General features: G+C 38.1%; 2 protein-coding genes across 3 annotated transcripts; one reads left to right on the top strand and one right to left on the bottom strand.

Moving 5' to 3' along the window:
• Window positions 1-4,704: 4,704 nt before the first annotated feature.
• On the top strand, window positions 4,705-11,555 carry LOC132168656 (polyadenylation and cleavage factor homolog 4). The gene is made up of 7 exons (XM_059579656.1): window positions 4,705-5,207; window positions 6,484-6,585; window positions 6,679-6,933; window positions 7,434-8,273; window positions 9,448-10,413; window positions 10,533-11,081; window positions 11,297-11,555. Exons 1-7 carry the CDS (start codon window positions 4,857-4,859, stop codon window positions 11,342-11,344), a joined length of 3,111 nt encoding a protein of 1,036 aa, XP_059435639.1. The 5' UTR covers window positions 4,705-4,856; the 3' UTR covers window positions 11,345-11,555.
• A 291-nt stretch (window positions 11,556-11,846) lies between these two features.
• Window positions 11,847-15,273, bottom strand: LOC132168657 (tryptophan synthase beta chain 1-like). 2 transcript variants are annotated; one of them, XM_059579657.1, is made up of 5 exons: window positions 14,936-15,273; window positions 14,405-14,761; window positions 13,748-14,181; window positions 13,392-13,486; window positions 11,847-12,570 (listed from the first exon to the last, which is right to left on the bottom strand). In XM_059579657.1, the coding sequence occupies exons 1-5, from the start codon at window positions 15,239-15,241 to the stop codon at window positions 12,389-12,391; spliced, it is 1,374 nt and encodes a 457-aa protein (XP_059435640.1). In that variant the 5' UTR covers window positions 15,242-15,273; the 3' UTR covers window positions 11,847-12,388. The 2 variants fall into 2 exon arrangements, with proteins under 2 accessions (XP_059435640.1, XP_059435641.1); XM_059579658.1 differs by having other exon boundaries at window positions 12,456-12,551.
• Between the last annotated feature and the right edge of the window lie 787 nt (window positions 15,274-16,060).

Below are 16,060 nucleotides of genomic sequence, written 5' to 3'. Positions count from 1 at the left end.
AAATCAACCCCAGCCCCTCCTTCGACGATCCACCGCCTCCTCCGAGCCACGTCAACGACTTTTTCGTTCGAATCTATCATGGGTCTATGATCTGGTTTCTTTGAAGCTCGATTTGTCTTCCCACGGTAGCCCTGCCGCCCTTCGCGCCCCTCTTGCCTCTCGCTCATCCCTTCGGCCATCCCAAGCCCCCGCATCTCAGCCATCTCCCCCGCTGGTTTTGCTGATTTTTGGTCTTGGAGTTTTTATTCTGCTTGTAATTAAGTTGTTCTATTTTCGTTGTAATTTTATGTTTATTGTGTTTCATTTCTTGGCTAGATCCTTGATCTGGCATTTTTTTTTTTCTTTCTATTTTTGACAAAGATTTTCCTTTTCTTTCTGACTACTAATGGTCGACGTTGTTTTCCTTTTCCGACTACTGTTGGTCGTGTCGTCTACCCTTTGGAGTTTTGTCCCGTTTACAGAATATTGCCATTTATTACCGTCTCTTTTGGCCGTGGAAGTTCGTTTGATGGGCTAGGTCATTTGATTTCTTTCTTTTCTCTCCAGCGCCTCTTGAGAGAAAAGAAAGACTAAGGCCTATGGGGGTGGGAAGAACGGCTGTTCCGATTCTTCCCACCCCTCCTCCCCTCTTCTATCCCTCTTCTTCTTCTCTCTCTCTCTCTCTCTCTATGTTGCTTCTTAGAGTTCTTATCGGTGATTTCCTTTCTTCGGTTTTATCCATTGCCTTGTGCGATTTATCTTTTCTCTGCCAGAAATCACAACCCCAGCCCCTCCTTCGACGATCCACCGCCTCCTCCGAGCCACGTCAACGATTTTTTCGTTCGAATCTATCATGGGTCTACGATCTGGTTTCTTTGAAGCTCGATTTGTCTTCCCACGGTAGCCCCGCCGCCCTTCGCGCTCCTCTTGCCTCTCGCTCATCCCTTCGGCAATCCCAGGCCCCCGCGTCTCAGCCATCTCCCCTGCTAGTTTTGCTTATTTTTGGTCTTTAAGTTTTTATTCTGCTTGTAATTAAGTTGTTCTATTTTCGTTGTAATTTTATGTTCATTGTGTTTCATTTCTTGGCTAGATCCTTGATCTGACATTTTTTTTTCTTTTTATTTTTGACAAAGATTTTCCTCTTCTTTCTGACTACTGATGGTCGACGTTGTTTTCCTTTTCCGACTACTGTTGGTCGTGTCGTCTACCCTTTGGAGTTTTGTCCCGTTTACAGAATATTGCCATTTATTACCGTCTCTTTTGGCCGTGGAAGTTCGTTTGATGGGCTAGGTCATTTGTTTGACCCATTCCCGATTGTTACTAGGATTTCTCTGTCGTTTTCGTTTGTGATCTTGTAATTTCTCTTTTCCTCTTTCCCCCACTTTGAAAAAAAAAAAAAAAAGATGTAAATTTAATCATCTAAAAGCTTAAGCTAATAAGAATAGATAAATTTAACTACTTAAGTCATACAATAATGATGATGTGATAGTTAAACTTAACCTTTGGATTAATAAGAGCTTGTACAAATAAAAATCAATGCTAATATTCATTGCCACATTATTACAATTGTATGGTAGTTCAACGAGAATTTACTAAATATAATTTCTCTTAACTAATCGAGTATTTAACTCTAGAAATGGTGAGCGTGAGACAAAAAGAAGGGACATTTGGCCTGTTTGGTATCATTCCTTTCTATTTTCTCATTTCAATTATAATACGACTAGCCATATTTTTTTATTATTTCAAAATCATTACTCAATTTGTAACTCTCTAAAATTACTTATAAATCATAATCTTATATAGTAAAAAATTGGGTAATACAAGAACCTTAAACATTCGGGAAGCAACTTGTCTTGCTCTCTCACCAGGGCTACTAACATCAATTTCTGCCCTTTCTACTAAGAATGAGTTATATAATCAATATTCATTCAAGAATTCACCAATCAGAATCACTGTAAATCAGCACTTCAGCTTCCCTTATGATTAGAGAATGAAATACTCAGAACTTCTATATCAGAGTCCTGAAGACACAGCACTCTTTCCACAAATTTCATGAGAAGTTCTCTTAGCAGGCAAGGTTTTCCAAAAACATAGAATGGGATTAGAAGTCCAAAGTAATTCCCACCTTTTAGAAACTACACTTGTCCTAACAGCATCTTTTATGGAAACAAAGGAAAGAATGTGTCGAAGAAATCCTCAGGTAAGTTACTCAAGCATTTTCTGTTCCCATCAATGACTTGTTCTTCATTCAGTTTCTGCTTTTTGGGTTTTTGAATAAGAGAATTTGCCTCCATATGCAGACGGTTCCCCTATATCCCCAATACTTCTTCAGAAAAATTTGAGGAAGGAAAAATTTAAAATTTGAGTGGTTCAGCCTTAAAAGGTGAGTGCTTTTAGTTTGAATACTTAAACACACGAGAGAATGTTTATTATATAGAGTATCTGTACAACTTGAAAGTATATCTCATCTACTGTTTTACAGTTCAAATATCAAAGATAAGACACGTATGTATTCCAAGAGTTAGAGATTGAAAGCAAGATATCTACAATGTAAATATTATCTCAAAGATTAGAATCTGGAAATCATCTATGTTTTGTAGTCTTTGCACACGTCTCTGTTGGGAGCTTTGAATAATGTGATTGTGGTTGATCAGATGATTGATTATCTCTAACAACGTGTAAATCCAGCGCTAAGAAGAGCCCGATAATTATTGAATCACTTGATTTGATTTCCTTGAGTCAGGGTAAAATAATCCAAAATAAATGATTTTGGGATTTTGAGAAGATAAAATTACAAAGAGAGAAAAAAAGAAAAAAGAAAAAAAACTGGGATCTTAAAGAGTGTAGAGCGATGGCTAATAAGGATGATAAAAACAAAGGCGGGATACTTACGGCTAATGCCACCGGCGGCGACTAAACGACGGCGCTTCTCGGGGATGGAATGGTGTTTCGGTTTGAGGATAAAAGAGAGAGCATTTTATGGAGGGAATATTTTTTATAGGTGTATTTTTTGGCGGGGAAAACGGAACAGCATTCCCTCCAAAACGTGAGTATGTGCTGCTTCTATGGGACAACACGATGGATGCATTAAAACGTCAGGGTTTGGAGAAAATTAAAAAAAACAAAACAAAACAAAACAAAACAAAAGGATTAAGGGGCCGTTTGGTGGACAGAAATAGATAAGAAATGGAATACTATTTCATAGTTTGGTTTGTCTATTATTTTTAGGAAAAATTACAGTTTACCCCCTCAAAGTTGACAGCGTTTTTCAATTTGAACGCCAAAGTTTTAATTTTTACAATCCACCCCTCCAAGTTCCAAATTTTTGCAATTTGACCAATTTTATCTAAAACTTCCCATATTACCCCTAATTTTTATTTTTTAAAATTTGGGGTGGCTACGGTCATTTGGTCATTTTTGTACCCTCAAATTTGTTTTTGTTTTCATTAAAAATAAAAAAAATTAAGGGCAATATAGAAATTTTTTGATGATATTGGTTTAATTGAAAAAAATTGGAACTTTGTGGGGGTAAATTGCAAAAATTGAAACTTTGATGTTCAAATTAAAAAACGCTGTCAACTTTATGGGGTAAACTGTAATTTTTCCTTATTTTTACAAATATCCATTTCATATGAATAAATTTTTTCCTTAAAAAAAAACACCTCTTAAAATAAAACGTAATATTAACCTATTATCATGTTAGATTCATCACACTCAAAACTAACTTAAATTTTATATATGAGTTTTTTTTTAAAAAAAAAATTTTAGATATGAGTGTTTTTTTTTTTTTTTTTTCAAGTCGGATTTGTTATTCTCTGCCGGTCTTATCCACCAATGTCACTCACTAGTCACTACTATCTTTTTCAGCCTCTCCGCATTCAATTGTTGAAGATGCTCATATTTGTTATCCAAATTACTCGCAATCTAAACAGAAAATTGCCTAGATCCTTTCTTATAAACAAACAATGAAGTCAATGTCACATATAACATCAAATGGCCTAAAAAAAGCATGCAGTTAACTTGAAAAACTTTTTCAAACAATAAACATTATTCGATGATCAAAAGAGAAGCCCATAGAAACGATTCGAACAAAGACATTTTTTATAAGAGATATGCTATAATCTAATAAAAAATTTATATTTTGCCAATAAAAGTCTATGTGGTAAGATGTCATATCATCTTTTTTTTTCCTCCACCAAAAATATAATATGCATTTTGTCACGTGAACTTTTATACACAAAATGTGAAATTTTTATTAGATTTTAGGATTTCTCTTCTTATAATTAACCTGGAAAAGGAGCCCTAGTTTGCAAGTTTAAGACAAAGATACAACTCCTTGGACGCCACGGAGTTCCAAATGTTTTAGGATTGGTACTTCCCGTTAGAGTCGGTAAAACCACGTGTCAGAAGCAGATCCGGAGTCAGCTGATCTGTTGATAAGGACCGCTGATTGGTCCACTTTTTAAATCCCACCCCACGGAGGAGGTTTTCCTTCCGCGTGATCGAGAACATTATGGGCCAAACCCTGGACCTATAAGGATAGTACGATTGGTCTACTTTTGATCTCTTTTCCCCCTGGGAGAATCCGTGGACCCAGGTCCAGCTCTGGCTTCTAATCCTGACCGTTGATCGCGTCATGATCGTGAACAGATAAAAAAGATAACGGTCGTTTTTGTTGTATAAAATCCTAAAGAGGAAAGAACCAATCGCAAGCCACACCCTAACCCTCTCCTCCTCTCCCCCCCCCTCTCTCTCTCTCGCTCGCTCTAATTTGTCTGCTCAAGTTCGTCTATGGTGGGAACTAACCCTAATTCAATTATCACCCGCGCTTGGTGGGATAAAACCCTAACCCTAATTCACTGTCCCTGCATTCTCTGATGGGTTCCATGGTCTCGGAAAAGCTCTCGGTTAACAGAGAAAACCCAAGAAACCTCACCACCGCCACGACGAGGGCCATGCCCGCCGAGCTCGGGGCCCAGAAGCCGCCGCTTACGATTCTCGACCGGTTCAACGCTCTGCTGAAGCAGCGCGGCAAGATTAGGGTTTCAGCCGGAGAAGACGCCGTTTCGCCGCCGAGTGCTGAAGAAATCGTGCAGATTTACGAGCTGCTGTTGTCGGAGCTAACATTCAACTCAAAGCCAATCATCACAGATCTCACCATAATCGCTGGCGAGCAGAGGGAGCACGGCAAGGGCATCGCCGACGCGATTTGCTCTCGGATTATCGAGGTGGGTTTCGGTGCCTGTGGAATCTTAGGGAGGGTGGGAAAGGGCTTCGCTGAATTGTATGGATATGGGATTTATGGTTTCTGTATTTCTCTTGTACTCGACCTATTTTTGTGTAATTCTCGAGTTCTTGGATGTGTGGAGATTAAAATTTTGCAACTTTTATGGTTTCCCCTATTTTTGTCTTTTGTACTGTTTGGTTGCCGAGAAAGGTTGGAAAAGAGCTTATGGAGAAACTTTGAATTTCGATGATTTGTTCGGGGTCTAAGAGACTAAAACATCCATTGAAGTGAGATTAAAATGTTTAGGACTTCAAATTTTCCCCTTCCCCTTTTCGTGTGTCATCTGATTTGTTGATGGATTCAATTTAATTTTCTTTCGATAGTCTTAATATTAAAAAAGGTAAACTAGTGGGAATTCCCGGCATGTAGTTCTAGAATTGGAAGCATTACTTTCGAGTTCATGGCACTAATATTGTGTTAGAATTTTAAGGAGTGGCGCTGGTTAGTACGAGCACTTGGTCACCAGTCGAAGAATTTCCATGGAAGATTGCGGATGAGAGAAGTGGAGAGGTTGTAGTTTCGGTATCTAATGGAATATTTGACTGTAGTTGAACTGGAACAAATCTGTGATTCCACCCACAAAAGAAGCCAGAATGCTGCTTGTAGTACTTGTTGAGTATCAGGATTTATAGCTCGTTTCATTGCTTCTGTCCTATCAAAATAAGCCTTAGAAATTGATATCTGTGTGATTATTGATACTAATTAATCTGTATACGGTTGGCTGTGCGTTTGACTGCAGTTGAGCTCCCATGTAATTGGTGGCCAGTTCCCTAGGAATATAAATTTTTGGATTTGTAGTGTCAAGGGGTAGAACTTACATGGCATCTCATGCTTAATTTCTGTGCAACAATAATTAAAAATCACCTTGCCTTGATTTGATATTACTTTTGTTGTTGTTGTTGTTGTGTGTGTGTGGAAGGAGAGGGGAGTTGAACCCTGTAATATTATTGTTTAATTTTGAAGCAAACCCTATATTGTTCCAAGTCAATCCTTAACTTGGAGGTTTGTATTTTCTTCGTAGTGTTTGAATGTGCACGAATCATATAGTTTGTGTGTCTGAAGTGCCTATCATATATACCCCTCCAGTGTGTGTGTCCAATTTCTATCTTTATTGGTAAATTTTTTGGGTGGACCTACTTTTGGGAAAGTAGGGGGAATTGTTGTTGTCGTATGATATCCTTATATTATCCTTAATGGCTAATACTTGTCTTCTGCAGGTCCCAGTTGAGCAAAAGCTTCCTTCTTTATATCTTCTAGACAGTATCGTCAAGAATATTGGTCGCGAATATGTTAGTTTCTTCGCATCCAGTCTACCCGAGGTGAGTTTTGCTTTATACTTTGCATATGCTTCATAAGACATTAGTTTGCAAATCATTTGAATCTGATGAACTTTTGGTTTCATCTTTTCCAAGGTTTTCTGTGAGGCATACATGCAAGTTCAACCTAATCAGTATAATGCCATGCGCCACCTCTTTGGCACCTGGTCAGCAGTGTTTCCACCTTCTGTTCTTCGTAAGATTGAGGCACAACTGCAATTTTCTCCTTCAGTAAACCGTCAATCATCTGGTTTGACTCCCTTAAGGGCTTCTGAATCTCCTCGACCAACCCATGGCATACATGTTAATCCAAAGTATCTGCGTCACTTGGAACATTCAACTGTGGATAGTGTAAGCTTTTTGTTGAATTCTCTCTGTTTTTTTTTCCCCTGAAGAAACAAGGGTTAGACTGCTTCCTTTATTAGTGTTGTAGGTGAAATTCTGTTTACTTGCCTCTTTTTAAATGCTTGCAATGAGATATCTGTGATTAAATGCAATGCTGCATATTCTAAAGGCCTTGTTGCTGGACTAGTGTCAACTTATATATGTCACCAGAAGTAGCCTTATTGGAACATACTAACATTGATATCTTCTATTTTTATAAAGTTCTGCAATTCAGATATCCAGATTTTCTGGAGGGGTTGTTACCAACAATTGAGAATTATCTGGAAATATTTTCTTCTGAAACTGTAGTATGCAATAGTTAATTTCTGGAGGGTTTGCAATAGTTAACATGATACCTGGAGGTTTTCAAAGTTGATATATGTGTTGCTTTCTATTATTGATTTGTGCGTATATGAAGTGGACACCTTTTGTTAAAATATGGTTTTTTTTTTTTTTCACTCTTGCAGAATATTCAGGAAGTTAAAGGAACGTCAGATTTAAAAATGTATGGTCAAAAATCTGCCGTTGGATATGATGAGTTTGATTCTGCTCATGCAGAGGTTGTTTCCTCCCAAGGTGGAGCCCAAAGATTGAGCTCAACAGGAAATGCAGGTCATGCACCTTTTGCCTTTGGGGCTAATAAGGTACATCCACTTTCAAATGCCAGACTTGTAAGATCCTCTTCCCCTTCAAGAACTGGGCCTGATAGGTCTTTACCGTTGGGGGTTGACGAATTTGCAGCAGACCATTCTCCTAGAAGGTTTGTTGATAGGGGCTCTCCATCTCATCCTGTTTTTGAGTATGGACTTGGTAAAACAACTGGTAGAGATGAGAAAATGGGTGGCTGGAAGAAAAAACACTTTTCAGATAATAGTAAAAACTGCTTTGAAACTACTACAGCATACAGCCTTAGTAATGGACATGAGCACCAAAGACCAAGGGCATTAATTGATGCATATGGAAATGACACAGGGAAGAGATCTTTTCATGATAAGCCTCTGCAGGGTCAACGCCTGGACATAAATGGTATGGAAAAAAAGGTTGCTCCAGCATCATGGCAGAATACTGAAGAGGAAGAGTTTGATTGGGAAGATATGAGTCCCACTTTAGTAGACCGTGATAGGAATACTGATTTCTTGTCATCATATGTTCCACCTCTTGGAAGCTTTAGGGCAAGGCCTGCCTTTGGAGTACAGAATGCTTCCTCTTTGGAGCCTGATAACAGGATCAGTTGGTCTAGTCAGGCTCAGCTCCCTGCAGTGGATGATTCTTCTATAATTGCTGAAGACGCAGCCCCCTTACCAATTGTATGCTTCCTCAACTTGTTTCATTTGCCATTCTTGTTTTTTATGCAGCTTTGTTAGATGATTTGGAATTCAAATGATATTCTTGCTTGCGAAGTATTCCTTAGTTGTGTAGATTGGTGTGTTTTTTCTTAATTCACTGTCACAGCTAGAGTTTTCCTTTATAGGGTATAAGGAGCCTTTTATCTTAATTTAGTCCTTTTCAGCCATTAGTGATGGATATATCCATTTATTTTGGGTCTCCTATTTGAGAAGGAATCACCTATGTTTTCCTTTTAGTATTTTGAATCCCAATATGAACATTTTTTTTTATGCTGCGGATTGGTGGGAGCACTCTTTGAAGTTACGAATGTTAAAAGGGTGATTTGCATGCCTAAGGCCTTTACATTTTTGTGCTGTTTGTTTGTCTTATTCTGGTTTCTGTTAAAACTTTAGGAGTTGATGGTACTTTGTCAAAAAAGACAAAATTGAAAATTCAGCTTGGTAATTTTGGGATATTTTGTATATGTTTCTGGTTATCAGTTATTATGTGTGTCCGCTTGAGAGGATTTTACTAGTTAAGGTTTCCTGGTCCAATAGGTCATAAAATTGTGGTCCCTGTCAAATCTGTTTCTTTCTTTCCTTCTATAATTTCCATGTTTTTGGGCATTTCTACTTCGAATCACGGCTGGAAACTGTTAACTATTCCTCCTATACTGAAAAATTCTACTTTTGATAAGCCATACATGTTTCTCCATCAAACATCAAGTGTCAAAAGAGTTAATACATGTTTCTCCATCAAACATCAAGTGTCAAAAGAGTTAACAGCCTCTATTTCTCTGCAGACAACATTTAATTATTGGTGTTTCACGAATTTGAAAATTTGCCTTTTTTCTTTATCCAAATTCAGAACTCAAAACTGTACTCTCTTCTTTCTTCACAAACCTGAGACCACTGATTTTTCCCAACCTTTAGCCAGTGATAAATTCGTGGAAGAAAACCATATTACATCCTCTTTTAACTGCTGTGCAACATCATTTGATGTTTTTGCTTTCGCATTCAAATTTTTTCTTTTTGATAAGTACATTCAATTTTTATTTTGACTTGGAAACTATTGATTTGTTGTAGGAATTGGTAATACTAAGAAAAAAATGAACTTCCAACCTTAACTTTTGAAATTCTTATATTTTTACTGTAGTTTGGCCGTGTATCATCGGGGAACATATCTGGATTCAGAGCTGAGGGAAATCGGATTCTGGATTCTCGCTATCCTCAGGAGGCCTGGAATATGCCTCCCCATCTCAACAAAGGAAGAGGAAGGAGTTTCCGTATGCCCTTATTAGCAAGTGGTATATCTTCATCAGATGGTAGCAAAATGTCTCCTCTTATTGATAAGCTTCCTGATGCTGACCCACAACTTTACAGACCCTCAACTATTAGAATTGGTTCTTCCGATATTGATTCTGTTAGTGTTGAGGCCCGACCAGCTGTTGTACCAGCATCGGTTGGGGTAAGGCCTGCTCTAAATGTGCAGAACTCTCGCCAACAGCCTCTGCAGCCTAGTTTTCCACAGCAGAAACAGATGAGGAGCCAATTCGAGTCAATAAATGCTAGCAATAATGTCAATAATCTTGATTCAAATGGTTCTTTATATGTGCCTGAGCAGCAGTTGGATAATTTTGGCAATAAGCAGCTGAGTTATACAAAGCTGCCACAATTGCCTAATCAGCGTGCAGGACTAATTCCTCTGAATCATCGAAATCAGGTGCAAGTCACACATTCACAACCACAATTTCCACCTCAGGAGGCACATCAATCTTTAGCAACTGTGGTGCAACCAAATTTAGTGGCACCACCTTTGAGTCATGGATACATTCCACAAGGGCATGGTGCCACTATTAGTACAGTTCTGCCAAATCGTGTACCTGGTGTACAGCGGATGCTACCTATTCAAAATATCGCTAACAGCTCTGTACGTTTACAGGGGGGAGCCTTGCCACCACTACCTCCAGGTCCCCCTCCCACTTCATCACAAATGATACCTCTCACACAAAACGTAGTTCCAGTTGTTTCTAATCAACAGACAGGCAGTGCATTTACTGGGTTGATTGGTTCTCTCATGGCTCAGGGTTTGATCTCATTGACCAAACCAACCCCTGTACAGGTACCTACTGCATTGATGTTTCTCTGTATGCTTTCAATGTTCAATAGTTGATATATATTTTTTTTCCCCTTCAAATGCAATTTTTAGATTGTCTCTCAACAAAGTTATTTGATATGTAGGATTCTGTGGGAGTTGAGTTTAATGCGGACCTTCTTAAGGTGCGTCATGAGTCTGCAATTAGTGCCCTATATGCTGATCTCCCAAGACAGTGCACAACCTGTGGCCTCCGGTTCAAATCCAAAGAGGAGCACAGTAGTCATATGGATTGGCATGTAACCAAGAATCGTATGTCTAAGAACCGTAAGCAGAAGCCTTCGCGTAAATGGTTTGTCAGTACGAGTATGTGGCTCAGTGGTGCAGAGGCATTAGGAACTGAAGCAGTTCCTGGGTTTTTGCCTACAGAGACCGTTGTAGAAAAGAAGGATGATGAAGAAATGGCTGTTCCTGCTGATGAGGATCAGAATGCATGTGCATTATGTGGAGAGCCTTTTGACGATTTTTACAGTGATGAGACTGAGGAGTGGATGTATAAGGGGGCAGTCTACTTAAATGCACCTAGTGGCTCGACAGCTGGCATGGATAGGTCTCAGTTAGGTCCTATAGTGCATGCTAAGTGCCGGTCAGAAACTAGCATGGTTTCCCCTGAAGATTTTAGACAAGACGAAAGGGTATAATTTCTCATTCAACATTTAATTTTTACTTGCATCATTCTTTAGAATGGTATGTCTTTGTTAGACTGTCATTTCCATCAGTATTTTTGAGGTCTTTATTATGCATTTGCATATACAACAGTGAGCAATATGTTACTTTGATATTTTTGTACTTTTGCCTGAAGTCGACTTTTAATTTTTATACTTGATCATTATTTAATTGTCATATGCAGGGAATTACTGCTGAGGGTAGTGAAAGGAAACGTACGCGGCTTAGTTAGATCAACTTCTATGTTGTGTGTAACTTACAGTGATTTTCTTCATGTTAACGGTATGCTCTTAACTTACTTTTACAGTAGAGTTGGAGATTGCGGTACCTTGGCTTGATGCCAGAATATTGTACATGTATAGTTGGACTTGTACCAAGCAACATTGTCTTGCAGCAGAGGTTACAAATTCTCTCACATTATTACCTTTCTGGCATTCTTTTTCTATTTGCTGTCAAAACATCAAGAGGGACATTCGAAATGTTCCTTATTGTCGTTAGCAGGTATTCCTAGCGATCATCCCTTTTATGCCCAAGGAGATAGTAAATTCACCTTTGAACTGTCAAAACAAAAACAGAAGGAAAAAGGGGAAGGGGGGTGCCAAATTATTGGAACTATCTCTTTTGTTTTTCCCTCTGTTTTCTTAAAAAATTCTGCAGGTGGAAGTTATCTGTAAGCGGAGGGCTCCAATGCTTGTTTCTCATCAAACCAATCAGCAATGGAAGTGAAACTACAATCATGGTTGAGACCACCTATAGGCTTCGAGCCTTCATCTTTTTTTTTTTTTTCGTTCCTGGATTTGGTTTTAGGTTCTTTATAATGCAATTAATAATTCTTTTCTATTTTAGTGGGGTTGTGTAGGGTTTTGTTTAGGGTGTTATTGTCACATGGAACTGTTACATTTGAAGAGCTTTTTCTCTTCCCATATAAACAAATGTACTTGCTCTTTTATTAAGTTGAATGAATTTGTTTTCAAGCACCTTTTGCATCTCTTCCCTGTTTGGCTCTCTCTCTCTCTCTCTCTCTCTCTCTCTCTCTCAAACATATCTGGGATCAGGGCACTAGAGAGATTGAATTAAAGCACTTACATTATCTGAAAGTGATGATATCAATCGAGACTTCTTACTACGGTGCTGTATGAACTACTTCCAAGCATTTCTAGCACTAAAACATACCTAATTATTCAGATTTTCTAAGCTCTAAAACATATGTTCCTAATTATTCATATTTTTTTAATTTTTTTGTTGCATACATTTGCAAGTATTGGGAACAGGCTAGCTACATTGAGTGAAATTTGTGATTGAAGAGCATCTCGACATCCTTATCTCCACGGCCACTGCAATTTACTACAACCTTTGTGCCATCTGGCAAAGTAGGGCAGAGTTTATTAAGAAACGCCAATGCATGAGAGGCCTCCAATGCTGGAATTATGCCTTCCAATCTGCATAACAGTTGGTATGCTGAAAGCAATAGGAACCAAATCAATTTTCAAAAATACTTAAAAAAAATAATAATAAAAATAAAATCTCTTATAGAATAATTGGGACCGGGATCCAAGCAATTTGCTGTCCAAAGGGGAATAGGATCCTCTCCAGTCCATTATGGACTGGAGAATATCCAATTCGTGGTTAGGATTTCTTTTTAAAAATTCTATGGCTACAAATGTGACACATATCCCATTAATAAAAATAATAATAAAATATTATTTTAAATAAAAAAAATTAAAAAACAAATTAATAAAAAAAAAAAGAAGGGCCATTTTGGGTAGGGGTGGCTTTAATAAAATATTATTTTAAATAAAAAAAATTAAAAAACAAATTAATAAAAAAATTAAAAAAAAGAAGGGTGTGGTTGGCCATCATAGGGGTAGCCAAAGAAGGGGGGGTGGCTTAAAGCCAGGTAGGGTCACCTTCCCTTCTATTTTTTCAATTTTTTTTATTAATTTTTTTTTTTATTTAAAATAATATTTTATTATTATTTTTATTAGGGGATATGTGTCCCATAAATAGCTATAGGATTTCTGAGAATAAATCTTAGTCATGAACCAAATATTCTCTAGTTCATAATGGATTGGAAAGGATCCTGTTCTGTCCAAAGGACTTGTAATTTGAGCATTTAATTGTGAGAACCTGTATGAGGCCTATTTGCCCAAATGAATTTTGGGTTGTCCAATTACTTATCCGAACAGATGGATCCTATATAGATTGTCTCAGAATTATGTCTCAAAATTACTGTTCAAATTGTTAGAGATCCGTATCCAAATAATTGCGTTGTTGCTTACCATCTAGAGCTTCCTGATCTGTGGCAGTGTAGAACTCTGCACGTCCTGTGTCTTTAAGATAACTCAGCTCTGGGCTAACTCCAGGATACTCAAGCCTGCATTAATTTTAACAGTTAGATAAATATAAATGAATTCAAATCCCGTTTAATAGAGAAGCTTCATTTGAGAGGTTATTCAAGTCCTACCGGCTCAAATAGCCCGGTCCAGACTTACTCGAATCGATGGAACCGTACAACCTCTCACACTGGCTCTTATTGTAGTGCAATAAGATGACCCTAAGCCTTTTTTTTGGGGGGAGGGGGGTGTTAGCGGGGGTACTTGATAAAAAGTATAAAATATTTGTAATATGTACTTACCCTACACCAATAGAGTGTGGTTCAACAATTTGGCCTTCCTCGTCTTGCAACAAATAGCTCAAGGCTCCATGATAAACTCCTACATCACCTCTAGCCAGAGTGGCAGAATGGCTGCCACTCTCCAGGCCAAACCCAGCACCTTCAACTCCAATCAACCTCACATCCTTATCTTTAACAAATTCATGGAACAAACCCAATGCATTGGAGCCACTCCCTACACAGGCAAGCAACACCTCAGGCTTGTGACCCCACCTCTCCATTGCCTGCCTCCTTGTCTCTTTTCCGATCACTGATTGGAATTCCCGGACCATGCTTGGATGTGGATGGGGCCCGACCACTGTTCCTGTCAGGTAGTAGCTACTTTCCATGGTTCCCATCCAATCCCGGAGCGCCTCGGAGCTTGCATCCTTAAAATTTCCGTCAACGGATTCAACCTACGACAACAGTATCCACATATAAATAATTGATTTTTTTAATTAATTAAGATGTGTTTTGATAGTGACAGTCAATTGAACGTGTGTGATTCACCTTTAATATGGTCCACTTAAATGTCATGAGTTCAAATCCTAATTAACTCCTTTTTGTTAATGAAAAGATTTAAGTGAAGTTCATAAATAAAGGAGAGTTTTGGAGCTAAAAGAAGCAATATATATATACCGTAGCACCCAGAAGCTTCATCAAGCGCAGATTAGAAGACTGTTTCTGCATATCTTTGGTGCCCATGAAGATGGTGCACTCCAAACCAAGTTTGGCACATGCAGCAGCGGTTGCGACACCATGCTGCCCGGCACCGGTGGCCGCCACGACACATTTCCGGCCCATGCGTTTGGCAATCATTGCCTGAGCGATGGCGTTGTTGATCTTGTGTGCTCCACCATGGCTGAGATCCTCCCTTTTTAGGTATATCTCTGGCCCTTCTCCTTTACTATTCTTGTAGTAATTCGTGAGCCGCTCCGCAAAGTATAGAGGCGTCTCCCTCCCAACGTAGTCTCTTAGCGCTGTTGCAAGCTCTGCCTGCAATACATCCATGACCAATAAAAAAACTTCATTTTTGCATGAAGAGTCAATTTAGCATTTTCTTTCCCTATATTTAATATGGTATACTCAGTCTCCCCGTCATTTATTTAAATATTTTATGTATTATCTGCTTAAACTTTTAAGATAAGTGATAATTTAATATAAATTAACCTGAAAGGCAGTATCACGTAGAGCCGAGTTGAATTCAGCTTCAAGCTCGGCCAAACAAGTGATCAATGACTCTGGCACGTACTTCCCACCAAACCTCCCAAATCTTCCTTTACTGACATCCATGTCGACAGTTTCAACCTGCGGCTTTGTCAATGTCTTCATGATCAAATTGCTCGACCCCGGGGTGTTCTTAACCAGTATGTTGCGATCAACAACTACTGCACGAACCACCGAGGAATCGCCAGTTCTTCTCTTAACGATCAAGTGTCCTGTAAGAAGATCACGAGTTCGCATGTTACAAGCCATTAGTTTCGAGTTGTATGTGTGTACGAGGGAGAGAGTTTTGTTTGCTTGAAGTTGTTGGAGATGAACATGTGTTTCTTATAGAGGACAGAATATTTCTCTTTCTCAAACGTATACGTACGAACTCCACGAATGAAAGGAAGCATTAGAAAAACGAGGAACACGTTCGACGAGTGTGTTGTAAAACGAAAGCCACTCATTTTTTTTCTTTGACTATTCCAAAGACATGCATAAAGTGTGTGACCTTCTCTTACCTTAGTATGAACGTGATCAAACAAAGTTTTATGTCACGTGCTCGAATATCAAACACTTGACTGAGTAGTTGTTTTCAAGAACTTTTTGACTTTTCTAGTATACCTTAATGACCTCTAACCGTCCATATATAGATGGACTTGTTACAATAACCCACTTATTATTTGAGTGGGCATTATTTTTCTTAAGTTTTTTTTTTTAATTTTTTTTTTTGATTATTAGGATTTTTTTTTTTTTTTTTTTTTTTTTGCAGTGTAATGAATTGATACTTTTTTTCTATTTTTTCTTCTTTTTCTAATCACTAGTACTTAAATACAATGATGAATTGAGCTTATAATTGTGTCAAATTCTCCAGTTAAATGTTTAAATTCTAACAACCAATATTCTCAATAGTTAATAACAAAAATATTCAAATTACAAGACCACTTAGATTAAGAATTTAACTTAGAGTACTAACCTCAAAAAGTGTGATATGTATTGAGTTATTTTGCACCTCGTTGATTAACATCATATTTTCATATGTGATGACGCAATTTAGGATCAAACTCTAATAAATTAATATCAAATTTA

The sequence above is a fragment of the Corylus avellana genome, chromosome ca2, assembly GCF_901000735.1.
Source record: "Corylus avellana chromosome ca2, CavTom2PMs-1.0".
Classification (NCBI taxonomy): Eukaryota; Viridiplantae; Streptophyta; class Magnoliopsida; order Fagales; family Betulaceae; genus Corylus; species Corylus avellana.
The sequence above is the reverse complement of the archived record's forward strand: the minus strand, read 5'-3'. Positions and strand labels throughout refer to the sequence as shown.